Here is a 15,748-nt window from a genome sequence, read left to right as displayed (position 1 = left end):
AATGATGCTTAAGATCATAATCAAAAAAGGGTGGATCTGGTAATCTTATGGTGTATTACCTGTTCTAATCCAATATGCCAAAAAGTATGTAATTTTAATGTGATATTAATTATTAGGTGAAACATGCTTCTAAGTTTTAGATCATTAGAAGAATGTAGTAAGGGGCTGTGAGAGTGAGAGAAGATGCAGCAGCTTTCAAGTCTCCCACAGAAATGCCCAAGATTTAGGGACCCTCTCCTGCCCACCCCCCCCCCCCCACCCCCTCTCTCTCTCTAGGGTCCCTGCAAAAGCAAGACTTACATTGGGTGAAGGTGTGAAGATTCAGGTTCAAATCCCCATAAAAACACCCAAGATTACGGACCCTGTGCTGTCCACCCCTCCAGGGTCCCTGCAGAAGCAAGATTTGCACTGGGTTACAGACTATTACAATTATAACAGTTTGAAACAAGGACTGTATAACAAATTCAATTTTGGCAAGAATAGGCCATGTGAAGTCTTGCACCTTAGACAACCAGAGGAAAAGGAGTTCCTTGGTTACATAAATCCTACATTTTTCATAGATCAATCAAAAATACTTCTTTGATGATGGAGTCGTGCTTCTGGTACTGCAGCAGCATTCTTTTTACTTCTATTATTAAATAATTTGATTTGGCATTCAGCAACCCTTGTGGGAGTTCCATTACTCTGGGGGTTTCATGGTGAATCTAACTTCTCTTTGTGTTGGTGCTCTGCCACCTCAATATCAATTTTCCACTCCCAGTGCAACACTTTGCTATTATGTCTAATATGCAAGTATCTTTTCTTGGTTGTTAGTTCTGTAGAGTTGAAAGAATGTTCCTCTTAACCAGTTAACAATGATTCTCCCATCCCTAAGATTACAACCAAGACAGAACAAACTGCTCTTTCCACCCAACAAATCACAAATACCAGCTAATCAAACAACATTAGCAAGCAACTACTCAGCAACATAAATATTTAAGTTGTTGTTGCCTAGTCAAAAATTCAATGACTCTAGAAAGAGAAGTAAGAATAAATCAAAAACCAATTATATTTGCTTTATAAAATTCTCACCAGTAATCTTTACATGAACATGAACCATGTGTGATATGGTGGAAGCGAGTCCGGTCCCTGACTATCACTTCCCTATTATACATTATAGATATCAACTTTGCCACATGGTGGCAGTCAACACACATTCTCAGATTCTTCACTATTCTAATTGTGACCCCTGGCCCTGAAGAGATCAACCCAAACGCAATTGCCAACTTCTCACTGTGCCAGTAAAGTGCAGTCTCTTTCTCTTCCTCTCCAATATCAAGGAAGACCTCTGATATGTTGGGCACATATCCAGATAACTTCAAGTCCTGAGTAATCTCATTTAACTTAGAGTAGATCTCAATGGATTGAGGGTGGGACTGGTCTCCAGCTACAAACTCGTGAACACCACCATTCATCTCTATCAGACTACAACCTGGGATCTTCTTGATACCCCTGTCCATCATTGTTTTCCGTATTTTTCGCACATCATCCCACTTGTTGCAAGCAGCATATATATTAGACACTAGAACATATACAGCTCCATTTTCAGGTTCTAATTCAAGTAGTCTCTTAGCTGCCATTACAGCCAAGTCTGCATCCTTATGAACTCGACAAGCACCAAGAAGAGCACCCCATACAACAGAATTTGGTCTTATTGGCATGTTTGTTATAAACTCCAGGGCTTCCCTTAGCTGTCCTGCTCGACCAAGAAGATCAACCATGCATCCATAGTGAGCCACATTAGGCTTAATGCCATGGCGGATTGTCATGCTAGAGAAGAGTTCTCTTCCTTTATCCACCATCCCTCCGTGAGTACAAGCACACAGAACACCAATGTAGGTTACTTCATCTGGCATTATTGAGGCGTCAATCATCTCAGCAAACAGATCAAGAGCTTCTTTCCCATGCCCATTAACAGCAAGGCCAGAAATCATGGCAGTCCATGTAAACTTGTCCCTTTGTGGCATCTCTTGGAAGATCTTTAATGCACTTTTCACATTCCCACATTTGGAATACATGTCTATCAGAGAATTCCCTACAAAAACATCAATCTTCATCCTGTTCTTGTCAATGTAAAGCCTTATCCATTCTCCTATTTCAAGTGCCCCAAGATTTGCACAAGCCGTGAGTATACTAACCATCGTGTACTCATCCGGCTTGATCTTTGCAGCCTGCATCTCACGGAAAATCCCCAATGCCTCTTTGAAACAGTTGGCCCGTAAATACCCATCAATCATGGCCGTCCATGAAACAAAGTCTCTTTGGGGCATCTGATTGAAGTATTCTCGAGCTCTGTCAAGTTGCTCTGAATGTGCAAGCCCGGAAACAATGGTAGTCCAAGATATTACATCTCTAGCTTCCATGGTCTGGAACAGGTCAAGCGCAACATCCATTTCCCCACATGCTGCGTACATGTCAATTAAAGCATTTTCCAGTGTCAGATTAGATTTGAACCTTTGGTCGTTGGCATATTGATGAGCTCTCTTCCCAGTCTTCAAATCCTTCAACTTAGCACAAGCTGATAGAACTGAAACTAGGGTAACTGAAGTGGGTAATACTCTCTCTTTCTCCATCTCAATGAAAAGATTTCGTGATTCTTCAAAATTTCTACTCCTGTTGTAACTGGAAATCATGGCATTCCAAGCGAGCACGTCTCCTTTGGAGCTCCTATCGAAGACTCCACGTGCAATTTCAATATGACCACACGAAGAGTACACATGGATCAGAGCATTTTGTGCAAATGCATTGGAATCAAAACCAAACTTGAGGATATGAGCATGGAACTCTCTCCCGCAACAAGAGGCTGTTTCACGAGTGAATGACTTGAGTAAGAAAGGGAATGTGTAGTGGTCAGGCCAAAAACCCTTCTGTAACATTTGGAAATACATTGAAGCAGCAAGATTGCAGCAATTTCTTTGAGAATAGCCTTTGATCATTGTGTTCCAAATAAAGAGACTGGGTTCTTGAATTCTGTCAAACAGAAGGCGGGCATAATCCATATCACCCGTTTCACGGCTGCAGCAGAAGGTGATGATTCGACATTGTTCGAGGGGATCATGGATGAGACCAGTCGTGATCAATCGAGAATGGACCTGTTTGAGTTGCTCTATTGATTTACAGCTTGCCAAGAGAGATACTGGTGGGATGTACTCAAGGATGGGATGACAATGGGTGTGTTGAGAGAGATAGGTGGTATCAAGAGAAGCCTTTCTCGAGATCGTCCTTTTGAGGTTTTTTGTAAGAGTTCTACTTGAGAAGGAAAGAGATGAACAGAAAATAAGGGCAGTAGAAAGGATTGACGACACCATAAAATGAAGAACCGATCTCTCATTCTTTCTGATACTTAGCTCCAAGTACCCTTCACAAAGTAGTACCAGCATTTTTACAATCCCCCTCCATTACAGAGTTCTGGGCCTTCTGGGCACGGATCACAGTTACAGTCATGAACTGTTGATGTGGAACCTAGAAGCTGGAACCCAGTCGGATGCAGAGCTTCTTTTTTTTCTATTTCTGTTGTCCAAAACTTAGAGATGTGGGGCAAGCTCTAATACCAATTTGCGTAACCCAATATGTTAAAGCCCTTCGACTTAAAAAACGTCAAAATCAAAACCCATCAAATCACTGCGATCACAAACCATTCCATTGGCCCAGATCCCACATACTCTCTGCGAGGGCTTTCCTTACCACAGAACCAAGATCCCTACCATTGCGTGGTGCCATGTAAAAGCTTTGTTGACAAAGATCCTCATCGTGATTTGGACTGTAAGGCTTACTAGGCTCACAGAATCTGAGTTACCATTTTCGGTTCTATAATTGGACATGGATTTTCATTTATCAAACCCTCAAACAATTTAGGAAAGGCCTTGGTTTACTAGAGTATGAATGCAGAAAGGTGACCTGATCCCCACCTCATTGACATTGCTTTGTTTATTGCTGGCAACGGATTTGTTTGCAGACATACGCTTCCTGTATTGAGATGGAACCTGGGAATAGTCTTAATATGAGAAGGGTAAGTCTCTACACCAGTTTCTAGAGATTAATCAATACATCTTCCCAACTTAGAAACACTACTGCATGAATTCTTTTATGCATACAGCACAGCCAAATAAGTAAGAAATCTTTATTTCACATACAAAGCATGACAGAATTGGATGAATTTGATAATCTAAAACCAAGAATAATCAACTATTCATTTTATGACATACCAAAAAAGGATCTAAAATAATCAGTTGCTTAACTGACAAAAGTCTGATTATTTCATCCACACGTGAACAATGTTCTACTCCTATCAATCGACTCACTACATATATTTCTCATCATCTGGTCCCCAAATAATATTATCAATTAGATACTGCGCGGTGTGGTGGTTCCAGATTAACTGCTGGGGCCATCACCTGCTTTCTGATTCAAAGCTGATCCGGATGCAAGAGGCCCATTCCCACTCCCAACAGCTGCATTAGTATCCTTTTCAGCCAGCACTGGTATCTTAACAGCTGCTCTCTTCTCCATTTCCTCCTCTAGTTCTTCCTCCCTACGCAATGTAGTGAACTGAGCATCCAGAGACCTTGCAGCTGCTAACCATGCGAAAACAATGACCAACAATACTCCTCCAAGATAGGGAGTTGAATTTGCCAGAGACCCAAATGTCAATATCATGAACTGCTGGATCAAAGCCCCCCCAGACTTCCCCAATGGGTTGCAGACAACATCAATGGCTGCCTTCCCTTTAACCTGCAAACATGCAAAGTAATCTTCAAGGTTATGAATGAAAAGAATAAGATTAGCAAGTAAAACTATGAACGTGGAGGGTCAAAAGCACATACCTTTGTTTCTTCATCCAAAGGAATGTAAGCCATTTCTTTGCAAGGATCAAATAAACTGTACTTTGCACTCTTACTGAAAATGTTCTGCATGGCACCAATATACACGGCTGCAAGTAGAGGAGTCATTCCAAGCTTCCCAATAATGGGTGCCAGTGGATCACCAAATAAAATGAGAGAGAAGAAGCCAACTCCTGTGAGTAGTAGCACAGAGGGTGTGATTTTGGCTGCAACTCCCCACCCATATTTGTCAAATATCCATTGACTTAACAACATCATGGTGAAAGTTGCAATCCCAGTAGCAGTCGAGAAATCACCCATGAATGACGAATACTCATTAGGACTGGGAAACTGCAAAATTGCACAAGAAAAGTGATGGTAAGAGACAACTGCATTGGCTGGCATTGTGGAGAGGGAGAATCTACATCACATTCGCTTTACCTGAGCCTTGAGCTTTGATTTCCACGTGACTTCAACGAGGTTGATGCTAATACCATAAGCAACCACCAAGGTGGCTAGGTCCCTCACATATCTTGAGGAAACTAAGAATTTCAAGCTTTCCATTGTACCCATTTTCGGCTTCGCCTGCAGAACAATCAATATCCATAAGATTTATTGAGATAATTGACTATAAGATTCTTTTTCCTTTCAAACACAGTGAGGAAGTAACAAGTAGAAATCAACTGCTTAAGAAATTGCACCACCAGACACAAATGCTACAAGGTTTAAAATCGTGAAATAGGTAACTCCATGTTTGGGTCTAGTGATAGATGAACACGATGGTGCAATAGAAGGAGCAATAAAAGGATCACCACAGCTGAACTTATACGTGTTCAAATTTGAGACAAAGTTAAGCACCTAACTCCATGTTTGGGTCTAGTGATAGATGAACAAGATGGTGCAATAGAAGGAGCAATAAAAGGATCACCACAGCTGAACTTATACGTGTTCAAATTTGAGACAAAGTTAAGCACCTAAGACATCATAACTGATCCATATCCAATTCAGGGTTACCAAATTGGACCAATTGGTACACTTGCGATGGATCTGCTGGATATATATTGACATGGCAAGGAGAAAATCAGTGAAAGTTTCTTGTTTCTTGTACATAAATTCAATGGCATGGATGAATTATGTGAGGCAAATTCATACAAGACTTATGTGTGTGCATCAGTACTTGGCAAGAACAGTGTTGGAATCAGCTGCACTGCAGTTGCCCAGTCAAACTAGTCATGTACATGTGTGACACTAATAAACACATGTCTCAATTTAAGTCATCCAAGTGAAAAAAAAGGAGGAACCAAATTGGTGAGAAGCAGCTCCTTTATGTTATAATGCTTACCTTCTTCTTACTGGTACGTGTTGGAAGAGGAACAAAAGTATTAACCCACCAGTAGAGAAAACAGATTGTAAGGCCCATCATAACCACGATACCCATCATTCCTCTCAGGGAAACGGCCCATCCATCAACTCCAGGACCCAAGTTCTTTCTCATATTTGAAAAGTACTTCACAGTTCGCCCCGAGAAAACAAGGGCCACGTTTGCTCCAAGACCAAACAATGGGTAGAATCTTTTTGCTTCGTCAACAGTAGTAATCTGCAATTGAAAACAAGCAACGCCAATAATATTGAAGCTCTGAGTGCCAAGAATTCAGACATAACAGAGGAATTTAACGAAGGAAATCCGAAAAAAAAAAACTACTCTAGACATGTAGCAGCAAGGACTTGTGATAGTGGTAACACACAAAAATAAACTTGATAACACCAAGATACCACCTACAGTTCACACACTGGAATGGTGTTATGACTTTTAACATCCATAATAAAAGCCCATACCATGAAATTAACAGAAACTAAAAGTTATAAGGAATTTGAGAAAAAGATAACCCAAAATGCAGCAAGGAATAGAATTTTAAAATTAACATCCTATCATTGTAATTCTTTCTTTCGATTCTTTTATGATGTCAGTTAAAATTTTCAAATAATCGGGCAAAACATCAAAGTTCAGTTCATTCTGATGACAAAGTTTGCCAGTGGTTAGTTGTCAGCAGATGAAGACAGGTTCTGAACTAGCTCCCTTGTATGAACTCATGCAGAACACCTATAATATTTGCCACATTCTAAAGAATCAAATAAGGGACAAATGAATTATATTCTACCTACCCCATAAAAGAGAAGAGTTCACCTATAAACTAAGAAGTTAGAGAAACGAGGCTGCAAGATTCTTGAAATATAACCGAAATTTGTCTTTTCAATCTATTAGAGGAATTCGGATTAGAGAACGGTACTATACACTTCTGACTTGATATCCCTTGAGCAATTGTATATTCTTTCCACTTTACGTATTTGATATTAAAAAAAAAGTTGCTATTATTTAGCATAATCAAATGGGCATCATATCTCCCAAATTAGCTTGGAAACATTACCTTCTGAAAGAACTGCTAAAACAATTCCACTGAATGTTCTTTTCAAATTTCTAGTGTTAATCCCAAATTTGGAGCATACAGGTCTGGTAAAAACTTTCTTCAACAAAATTATATGCAAAAGAAGACTGACCTAGAAAATGGTATTGATCACCTTAATTAATTTCTCCAGAACAGAAGTTACAAAAGTAAGATAAAAACAGCATGAAAGCAATTATTATGACAACGTACAACAAATGACAAATAGTTTCTGAAAGAGTAGGTCTAATACTAGCTTATCAATAATAACTGGTTGGCAAAACAAATCTCTTCTTGCAATATTGCATAAGTAAAAACCAGGGATGGTAAAGGAGAAAATTAAACCAACCCCGCCTTGCACCACCACCAATGATTGGGGTTTTATCATTTATTACTATTGACAGGTTAGATCAGGTTGGTATGCAAAAAATGCCAGGCTCTGCCCCAATTACTTTATAAAATCAATAATTGTTTTACATGCTTCACAGGATGAAACAGATTTTTACGACTATTTTCTCTTGGTGAAATTCAACCCAAATGCTACCTGCTGTCATCACTTAGACATAACAAAATTAAGATTTTATGCACTGCATAAAAAATAAAGTAACTCACCAGACATCTAATGCCAAATGTAGGACCAGGATGAATAACAGTAACATCATGGTGCATATATTTTGCCTTTACAAATATTAAGACAATGAAACACTGACACAATGGAGGTAAGAGAAATCTCACTAAAACACCTTCAGAACTCCCATGCATGGATGGAATGTTTCATCTGAAAATCCATATTGCTCATGCAAGCAACACGTATTCAATTTTTCTATTCATCATTATATTTCTCCTTAGAAAATAAAATCAGATGCATAACCCCATAATCTCCTTTTCATTCTTTTCAAGCTCTTCAATAACTGATGAGAATGGCAACTAAACATGTCCTAGCAGCATCTCTTTAGCACAGTTGCCACAGAGTCTAGCAGTCCTAGCCATTGGAGAAAGGAAAAAAAAAAAAACAAGGGGAAACCAATAAGGCGCCCTTCTAACAAAGGGTGTCTGGTCGCCTAGGTGATGCCTTGACAACAAGGGCTGAAATTAAGGAAAAAGGTCCTTTTAAAACCTCATTTGGCACTCAAAATCACACACTCAACCGGTTGGTTCACCTCCCCACCTTGTATCACTGGTCATGTGAAAAGGTCAACGGGTTTCTTTGACATAGCAATGATTAACAGCTTTCCCTGGCTCGTGCATCACTCTTATATCTAAAATTCTCATGATCCTAGTACCATACATGAAAAAAGCACACTTGGAGACAGTATTTTATATCTTCATTGGAAATGGAAAGTTTTACTGCTCCCATACTAGTTTATTACTGCCACATTATGAGATTTGCCTCCTCTTCTTCTTTCTTGGTCTACTCCTCCCTCTTTCCTCTCCCACCCATACTTTTTTCCCATTATTGGGTTTTGCTTTTTTGGGATTGGAAGGGGGAGGGGTGGGATTGTGAATTACTTAATCTTTCATGCATTTTAGTAAATAAATTTTAATTTAGTTTTCTCTTTACCCACTTTTAATAGTTAAATAAATGCACATGAATTTTGCAGATCACTTTCTTCAGTTTATACCAACATGTACTGACATTTTACATAGATGATATAACTTGGAATCAAACAACCTCTTAGAATTAGAAGCCTAACAGCAATTGTTAGCTGCTTAAAACCCAGAATCTCATGACAACCAATAGTTAGCCACTAAAATCTCCACATCTAAACCACAAAGGTTTTCTTTTTCTGTCTGCATGTAGTGTAAACACCATGTCTGCTCTCCCACTCCCCCCGAAAGAAAGCTAAAAATGGACCTAGAACCCAAATTACAAACGGACAAAATAGACTCAAGTTGACTTGGAAGTTTCAAATCACTTCCTTGCCCAAATAAACAAGCCAATAACAGCCTTGGATTCACTACATCAATAAGAAAAAACCATTCTTAATAAAAGGAGACAATTACTTCCTACAGCAAACATTTACCAGAAGTCAGGAATAGTTAAATGTTCCAAATACAGTTAAGCAATCATAAAATGGAATCACTTATAACAGCATATAGAACCTATATGGATCTATTCACCTTCCCATTCTGTAAAAAAAGTGAAGAGAACATTAAGAAAATATTTTTTTTTCTTTTTCAAATAAAAATAATAATAATAAAGCAGTTATTTGCATCCTGTTGAGAAATCAAGGCACTCATATTAACAATAAGCATGAGAATTCATCAAATATTCCCACCAACCCTGATATGAAATATTTTAAGAAAATCCCCTCACAAAAAGTCTACGCATGAGGAAAAACCAAGAATTTCTTATATATGATTAAAAAAAAATAGACAATAACGAACAATACATTTCTACGATAAGAATTCAGATACTGAAACCAAAGCAGAAGAATGAACAAGAATGGCCAAAACAAAATTCAAAGCGAAGATCATGCAGCAGCCTCACCTGGTTGGCCAAACCCCAAAATAAAACTGAAATCACCACACTCCCCCATAGCTCAGCCATGACATAGAACAAACAGAAGCTCCAAATCCTCAGGATTGCAACGGGGCCAACGAACCTCGGGCCGAGCTCTGCCACAAGCTTATCCGCGAGGGCTGTTGGGTGGAATACATTGCTAAGTGGGTATAGAACAAATCCGAATGCTCCAAAGAAGGCGATGAAGGGAAGGATAACGGTATAGAAGAGAGCCTGCTTAGACAATACATTAGCAAGCTTGGTGTATAAGAGCATGAACCCAATCGCCATAGGCAAATTCACCCAAGTCTTCAGAAATGGTATAATCTCTGCACTGCTCCCTTTAGCCGTGACAACCAAAACATCTTTTGTATCTCTGAGAATTGTATAGTTGAATAGAATACAAAAGAACATCAAACCAAGGGGGATAATTTTCTTGAGAGTCACAAGCTCGATACCCAAGAACTTGGGCTTTTCCGCCTCACCCAGTAATGGCTGCCCATCTGCTCCAGCCGCAGCAGCTGCTTCTACTCTGAAGACACGCAAACTTCTACCTTTCTCCCCAAACCCATGATTTTTCGACACAGAGCCAATATATCTTTGGAACCCATTAGTGGATAGAGAAAATCCGCCAAGGGATCCATTGGTCTTGGCATTGATACGACATCTCAACCCCAGTGATGGACTTAAGAATCTCGTTCTAGGGTTTGCAGGCAGAGAAAGGAGCCCTTTCGTCTGAAGGACTGCTTCCATGTCTCAAGCCTCTTCAAAAAGCTCAATAACTCAAGCTTTCAGAAGGAGAACATGAGCGAGACAAAGCAAGGGATATAAAGTGGTGGCCGAGAAGGTAGATTATCAAAGAGGGTCTGCGAGGAGAAGATCTTTTATAGTTTATATCAGCAAATCTGGCCCCAAAAAAAAAAAAAATTTAATGCATGATGAGAAAGGAAGAAAAAAAATTCTGAAATTTCCCAATAAAGTGCTTAAAGTCTTAAACAGATAAACATATATCAGCCAATCTGGCAAAAAATATTAATGCATGATGAGAAAGGAGGAAGAAAAAAAATTCTGAATTTCCCAGTAATGAGATTAAACAGAAACACTCGCCAAAATATGCTCAGCTTTCTTACTAAAGCGATCGAAGAAGAACAAGAAAAAGAAATCTCTTCACTCGCAAAATGAGTGGAAGGAAATTTATTTTTCCCGAAAATACGAAACGGTCAAAAGTCAAAACTATCCGAAAACAACTCTAGACCCTGTGGTGAGCTCGTGATAAAAGGGCAAAAAGTGTCAAAAAGTCTCAATTAAATTCACTAAAATACCCTTAAGATTTTTTTATTAAACAACATTTTCTATTTCGTCCTTTGCACTGAAAGTGACATCTACGGTCTAGATTTGTTTCCCATCTAGGTTTTCCATGGTAACATGGTTGGTGTTTCCGAATCTCAATAAACCCAGAAGAAAACAAAGAGTACCTATCAATGCCTATTGTAACCTATGATTCTAATCCGATGGATCACGACACATTAACACCTAGGATAATGTATCAATGTATCACCTTCTCCTCTTATAAGTTGTTGCCAACTTGGAGCATATAACACGTCAACGCTAGAAACGGTTTTTAACCCCACACAAAAAAAAAAGGCTACAACAAAAGTTAAGAGATTTTGATCCTCTGCGGTTGGGGTTGGGGTTGAGCGACCATAATGCTGAGCTAAACTCACAAGTCGCCATATTGGATTTTATGCCGATCCAACGATTGATAAACGAGCTCAATTCATGGCTGAAACAGAGTAATCGACATGGTTGTGTATTTTCTTAGTGATCAAAAAAAAAAAAAAACATCCAATCCATTGTTTTGGATATTTTTATTTCTCTCCATTTTCCTAAGTTCCTCTAATAGAGAGGGTGAATCCCACCCGGGCAATGTGTTTGGGCAAGAGTAGGGTGGTCATTTATGGCCCCCCTCTATTTAGAGATGTAAACGGATCAGATTCGGCTCGGATAGTGATATATCTATATCCGCATCCGATTAGCTTTCGGACGGATTCGGATAGTGCTAAACAGATATGGACACGGATACGGATCGGATATTTTATCCGTTTACACGTAAATATAGTTTTTCGAATAACTATAGTCTATCCGTATCCGTATCCGTTTAGTTTTCGGACGGATTCGGATAGTATTAAACAGATACGAATACGAATACGGAAAAGGATTTCGGCTATTCATTTACACCCCTACCTCTATTAGAGGAATTTGAAAAAATGGAGCAGATAAAGGTCATTGTTTTGGTCTCTTATATATGAGAGCATGGATTTAGTAATTGGTATCGAATCGACACTGATTCGTATGGTAGAGACCTAATAATTTTTTATCATTTTTTAATTATCTTTTGGGAAAGAAAATGCCACTCGATCGCAAAACGACATGCCCTAACTCAAGGGTGCAAGAAATAACCGTCACATCCCCTAGAACCCTAGAAATGGTCTTGAGTATTCATTTATGTTATGTATCACAGTCCTATTGACTGTACCACCAATCCAGAGTGATATGGGATTAGTATCAATCGAGCTGAGTGATCTCAATACTGATTACTAAATCTTTTTCTTCTTTTTTTGGGTATTTATTACTAAATCCATGTATGGGAGAGAAGAGTTCACGCGACATAGGGGAGCACATCAATAAATTACGAATTAAGGATCCAAAACTAAGAATCGGGGATTAGATTGGTCCTTGCGGATTTCAATCTAAGTCTGAAAACTCAGTAATTTTTGAGTTTTGAATCAAGAATCAATCGTATTAAATTGACCAAAATTAAGATTGATCACAGCTGAATCTGATCCAATTCGATGAATTCGACAGATTCGATTCCGGTTTTTGAAACCCTACCACAAAAATCATACTGAAAGTGATAGCTATCAATTCGATCACTTTTGATCCATTATTGATTCCTATTGATTCCTATTGATTTTGATCCATTCAATCGAATCGATATGATTTTTGACAACCCTAAATTGTTCTCCACTAAAGTTTCAACGTCCAAAAAAAAATGTACTTTCAATTTCTAAAACGAGTGAGTTTTAGAGATTAGAATATAGATTGAAAGGTACGGATTATTAAATTAGTGTTTTATGGGATCCGTTCACCAATTTGGGATTATTTTATGGTTAAAGTGTGGTTCTTTTAAGCAATTAATGGTTCTCCAACACACACTATCTGTGGCTCATGTGCTGTGGATGATGCTTCTACGATGATTCCCAGATTCTCCACGTCGGCAGTTTATATTAAATTTTTTTTTTGCTTCCATAACCTTGACGCTTGAGAGCATGGTTTGAAGTATCGGATCGGATCAGTCGATTTTGGTCGGATTGGATTGGTATTGGCCGAGATTAATTTTGATATTGATTCGATTTAGTTGTATGAACATGGATAAAAATGTAAAAAAATTATCTTTTTATAAGAAAATAAGAACAAAAGTGTCATATTTGTCCGAGTAATCCCGATCTGTGTCAACTGATCGAATCCTGATCCAATCCGATCCAGCCGAGATCGAGATCACAAAACATGCTTCAGAGTAAGGTTTGATTTCGAAATCAATGGATTTGATCGTTTGATTTCGAAATCAATGGATTTGATTCCATTGTTTATATTATTATTGGGTGTTCAAAGTCTATCGGTTTGAATCCCACCACTTTGTGATGAATGGAATCCCATGGAATAAAGGTGTCTTTAGTTTACATAATTTCATCATGTGGAAGGATTAAAAGGTAAATTTGATCATTGAATACTTAAGAGATAGTTTGGATAGATCACAAGTCAAAATTTAGACTTTGATTCAATTATTCACAGTCATGTTTTGGCATTGTATTTTCGACAAGGCCATGCATATCTACTATTATTCCAATCGCTATCAAATTTATTTTGATTTTTTAAATTTCAGTCAATTCCATTTTTACTGAAACTTGTTATGTAAGTAGAAGACATTGAGTTCTAATTTGTCCATAAAATTTTAGCCTAACCCAATTTGTAATGTGATAAAATTAAACAATTTGTTACAAAAAAAAAAAAAGAAGAAGAAGATAAAATTAGACAATCAAAGCTAATTATATGAACCATTAGACAAAAAAATTGTTCCCTTCTAATTTTTAAGATTTTTTTTTTTTTTTTTACAACTTAATTAAGTCATTTGAAAGTGTCTAGCTGAGCTTAATGACCATCAATCTGTCTGCGTATTGGGTAGACATGCAAAAATTTATGGGTAAGAAATCGTTGCCTAATCCTATGGTCCCTGCATCAGTACGAGGACCAATGAGAAAATGCAAAGGCAACATGGATGTGATTTTTTTATTTCATGGGGGCATGGTAATAATTTTACACGTGCCTGTGCCTTTCCACAGGAGCCACACGACCAGACAACATTCAGAGCTCATGAGATACGTCTATTTTTGTTTTTTATGCAAACCCCAATAATGGGAGAATTTCTTAAATTGAATAAAAACTCAAGTACAATAAGTAGAAGATCCTCATGGAAGCAGTGTAAATTCCTAACAATTAAATTGTTATTGGTGAAGCTTGATCTTATTGTAATTCAGGAAGGCATCGTGACCCTAATGCCACCACATGGCATGGGCCAATGGAAGCATGTGCAAAAACATCAACAAAAGTAAGATTATGACCCTACCAGGGTTCTCTCTTGTGCACTGGATACGCCCTATTTTAAAAATTCAAATCTTGCCAAGAGAGGGGAGGGCCTATCTGGTACAACTCATTTGACATCGGTACCCAACTTATTGGCAAGACTTCCATTTTAAAAACTGTTTTACGCCAACGGGGAGTAGATGAATACATATGAACGTAGGATAGGATCCCTTTCCTGCGCAGGCTGATCCAATGACCCTATCGCATAAATACAGGGTCACATGCAATAACCACCTTACCCCCAACCGATTCGTCTAATTAGGTTTAGAATTCTGAACATATGACTGACGACTGAACGCATGGGCTTTAGGCTTTTGTGTATTGGAGCTTGTCTATACTAAAAAAGTATGGGAGCTTGTCAGATACTTCCGTTGAGCTGTAGCTATCACACCACCCACTTGGCATCGTATCATATGGTTTCTGTTTATTCTTTATCGCTCATGAGACAGTTCAGGTTCGTTATCCGTGACGATGCACCACTTGCACGTGAAAAAAAAGTCTTATTTTCTTCAGGGGGTATGTTTTTGGTGGTGGTTTGGACTTTGGACTTTTCTCGGTTCGACCAGCGTTTTGAGATTCTAGTGATGGTGGTTCGTTTGATACTTATACAAAAACTAGGGTTAGGACTAGGGGTGCAAGTTTAGTCTTGATGGCCCGAGCTCACCGTGGTCTGTCCTGAGCCCAAACAAGGTTTGAATTGAGATACTCTAACCCTAAGGGCCGGACAGGATTGAGAATTTTCGACCCTGAGTCAGGGTCGGGCTGGGCTAGGATTGATGTCTCAGGCTGAGCCCGGATGGCCCGGCCCGAACTGATCCAACCCTGTCTTCTTCTTATTCTTCTTTTTTTTTTTTTTTGGTGGGGGGGGGTGGTGTTCTTTCTTCTTCTTCCTCTTCTTTCTTTCTTTATTCTTCCTCTTTTTCCACAACTCATGCATCTCCCTTCCTCCACATGGTTAGGGCCAAGCTGGGGGACTAATGATTGGGCTGAGGTTTTAAAAGGCCCGGCTCACCCGACCCTATTGCAGCCCTAGTAAGGACATTGTTTTGATCGATTTAGGTCGTTGATTTCTCACAAATCTTTATCGATTCAAGCCTCTAGATCTTGATTCTAGGTTTTCAAACCCTTAGACTTCGAAGATAAAAACTTAACTTGGAAAAAATTTCTTAAAAGTTAATTTTTGAGAGTAGTTTTGGTGGATAGCAATCACGCAAATCTGTGGGTAGACTCAATCCGAATTAAGT

The 15,748-nt window shown here is 38.7% G+C and overlaps 2 protein-coding genes across 2 annotated transcripts; both read right to left on the bottom strand.

The window, feature by feature from the left end:
* Nucleotides 1–1,007: 1,007 nt before the first annotated feature.
* On the bottom strand, nt 1,008–3,452 carry LOC122649945 (putative pentatricopeptide repeat-containing protein At3g15930). Its single transcript, XM_043843208.1, has one exon. The coding sequence runs from the start codon at nt 3,417–3,419 to the stop codon at nt 1,068–1,070; it is 2,352 nt and encodes a 783-aa protein (XP_043699143.1). The 5' UTR covers nt 3,420–3,452; the 3' UTR covers nt 1,008–1,067.
* A 753-nt stretch (nt 3,453–4,205) lies between these two features.
* LOC122649826 (plastidic ATP/ADP-transporter-like) lies at nt 4,206–10,636 on the bottom strand. The gene is made up of 5 exons (XM_043843069.1): nt 9,792–10,636; nt 6,202–6,456; nt 5,301–5,444; nt 4,863–5,210; nt 4,206–4,770 (listed from the first exon to the last, which is right to left on the bottom strand). The coding sequence occupies exons 1-5, from the start codon at nt 10,554–10,556 to the stop codon at nt 4,414–4,416; spliced, it is 1,869 nt and encodes a 622-aa protein (XP_043699004.1). The 5' UTR covers nt 10,557–10,636; the 3' UTR covers nt 4,206–4,413.
* Nucleotides 10,637–15,748: the final 5,112 nt, after the last annotated feature.

Source organism: Telopea speciosissima, chromosome 2 (genome assembly GCF_018873765.1).
Source record: "Telopea speciosissima isolate NSW1024214 ecotype Mountain lineage chromosome 2, Tspe_v1, whole genome shotgun sequence".
Classification (NCBI taxonomy): Eukaryota; Viridiplantae; Streptophyta; class Magnoliopsida; order Proteales; family Proteaceae; genus Telopea; species Telopea speciosissima.
The sequence above is the reverse complement of the archived record's forward strand: the minus strand, read 5'-3'. Positions and strand labels throughout refer to the sequence as shown.